Below are 2,488 nucleotides of genomic sequence, written 5' to 3'. Positions count from 1 at the left end.
CCACGGCGGGCCGCAGCGCGGTCGGGCCCGTCCTCCGTGAGCCACACTCGCTCCCGCTTCTCTTTCCCTGCTGCAGCCTGGAGGGAAACTCGCGTCTGTTACATTTCGTGTCTTTGGCCTCTCCGTATTTATCAACAGTGAGTAACACACTGTAAGGACTGCACTTCTTTAATGACCATCATCATTAAAAAGAGAACATGTGCAAATGAATCATTAATTACAGGCTTCAGTCCTATCCTCCTCACACAGCCGTTTAGAGGGCGAGTTGGAGAGCCGACAACAAGAATCCCACTCGCTGTTGCGTTTAGAAGTTATTCCGGCAGCCAACTTGCCCTCGGCACAAACCCCGTCCCATTTTTCAGCCCCGAGGTCCTGCTGGCACCTGCTGCTGTGGCCTCAGCCTCCCCAGTGTGCTTCAGCCATCCCACCCACAGCTGCTTCATCTGCATTTCCTCACCCACCCCTTAGCCAGGTTAGGTGATGTGTCTATAACAAGAAATAGAAAATTACAGCATGTCTGTCCAGACTTTGAAAGGGACTTCTGAAAACTGGAAATTTCTCTGTTATCTTTGAAAGACAAACTCTGTCTGATATTGTGGAGCAGCATCATCAGTGCAATGCAAAATGGGTCTTTGATGTTGCCAAGTCCCTCTGACATTCAGCATGGGAGCATTTATTTGTTTAAACTATTTCTCCAGATAAAAACCAATAACTTTGCTGAGAGATAAGTCATGCCCATAATGAAGAACAGCCGTTTATCTTTAAAGATATGCAAAACCAGCCTCTTCCAGACTTTTGGGCATGTTTGACTTTCACTGAACTCTGCCTGGTTTCTGACTGTTAATTACGCAATGGGTGGTTCACCTTTTCTAATTAAATGAAGAAAAAGTACCTCCAGGTTCCTCACCGCACGCTGGTCACTTGAACGTACTCTTGGAAGAGTTTTCATCACACTTCTGGAGTAACAAATATTGTCACTGTAACTGCAGGCAGGGCAGCGCAGGGAAATTGCTGAGGACTCTGCCCAAAGCCCATTTCTACTGTAATTTCTGCTTATCTGCTGTTTTACTGGTAATTTTCATGGGGAGGGTGTATCCATATTGTCAGTTCCTCTGGGATTTTAGCAAATACATTTGACATCAGAAGCACAGAAGAGAGAGTTTTCTTCCCTGAAGGCAGCCTCCCTGGCAGGACAGCCGCCGTCTTTCACTAACTCCTGCTCAGCCCAGGTGAGTGCAGCCCGTACAGCGCAAACCTCTGCGGTGAGCTGACGGGTCTCTCTGGGGAAGGGACTGGCTGAGCTCCTGACCTTGTCTCTGCCCCTCCTTGAGATTTCACCCACAGAAGTGAAATCCGCGCATGCTAGAGCGTTGATGTTGGCCAGCAAAGAGTTTCTGCTCGTGTAGGAGAGGAGGGAGTCGATCCGGGCAGGGGGGAGCGAAGCAGTGGAAGCGCTCTGCCTCCTGTTGTCTCTGGGAGATGTGGATCATTTGTCATCTGAATTTAATAAAACAAGATGGTGAGATTGGCAAGTACTCAAAATGAGGAGTAATGGGCTTGAATTATAATAATAGCCCCCAAGGCAGATAGATGACTAATAATTTATGATCCTGTAAGTATGGGAAAAAAGTGTTTGCTACATCCACAGACTCTCTGATCTGATTTTCACTTTGAGAAATGCCTCTGGCACTGTGGACGGGGCTTCTGTGTGGTCAGATTGCCAGACTGGAAAGACTCGAGTAGTTCTGCAATTAAGCAGTATTGCTAAAACAAAAAGGCAACAGCACAGGAAACAACAGAAAGCTAAACCGAGAGAAAACTTTGTCTTCACAGCACACACAGATACTGTTTGTTTTTCCTTTTTTTGTGAGCAGTCCTCACAATTGTGAATTGATTTACAAAGCCATAAAGTCAATTGTTCAGTAATTCCTCCTGAGTGGTTAAACACAGGCATGCAATAAGTTGAAACATGCTGTAGAGCAGATGAGAATTTCCAATAATCTCTCTCGTTTTCTTAGGCTTGCTTTCTTTTTTCTCCCACCAGTGGCAAGGCCGGGCAGCGAGCTTTGACAGCCAGGGTTCCTGTCCCTCGCCTAAACCACCACCCACACCGTGATGCAGAGCGCGGCGAGTAAAACGGGACTAAACCAAGTTACTTTTGCACTTGGCCTACAGTCTCAGTAATTTGTTGCTGAGTGGCAGTGGCAGCAGCGAGACTTTCCAGTCTAGTTGTTCCTTGCGTAAGTAAAGGCAGAAACCCGTTTTGTGGTCAAATAATGTCTTTGTCTAATATGTCTCCCAAGGTGATGTTTTTTCTTGTGGCTTTTACTGTACGGATCTGTTTCCAGAGGAGGAAAGCGGACTGAGACATGAGCTGGATGTTTGGTCTGTAAAATAGCATGTAAAATAGTTTTTCGTGTGTACGAAGGCTGGAAAAGCGCGAAGGGGCTCTGGGCGTCCGCGGGCAGCGCTGGTGCCGGGAGCGGGA

General features: G+C 47.2%; 1 protein-coding gene across 3 annotated transcripts in view; it reads left to right on the top strand.

The window, feature by feature from the left end:
- The window catches only part of SYT6 (synaptotagmin 6), a 34,555-nt gene extending 32,073 nt beyond the window's left edge, over window positions 1–2,482 (top strand). For all 3 annotated transcript variants that reach the window (XM_026864269.1, XM_026864267.1, XM_026864270.1), the window contains exon 8: window positions 2,045–2,482. In XM_026864269.1, coding sequence (XP_026720070.1) covers window positions 2,045–2,116 — 72 coding nt within the window. In that variant the 3' untranslated portion in view covers window positions 2,117–2,482. The remainder of the gene's footprint in view (window positions 1–2,044) is intronic.
- The last annotated feature ends 6 nt before the right edge of the window (window positions 2,483–2,488 follow it).

The sequence above is a fragment of the Athene cunicularia genome (genome assembly GCF_003259725.1).
Source record: "Athene cunicularia isolate RWA chromosome 26 unlocalized genomic scaffold, athCun1 chr26_part1, whole genome shotgun sequence".
Classification (NCBI taxonomy): domain Eukaryota; kingdom Metazoa; phylum Chordata; class Aves; order Strigiformes; family Strigidae; genus Athene; species Athene cunicularia.
The sequence above is the reverse complement of the archived record's forward strand: the minus strand, read 5'-3'. Positions and strand labels throughout refer to the sequence as shown.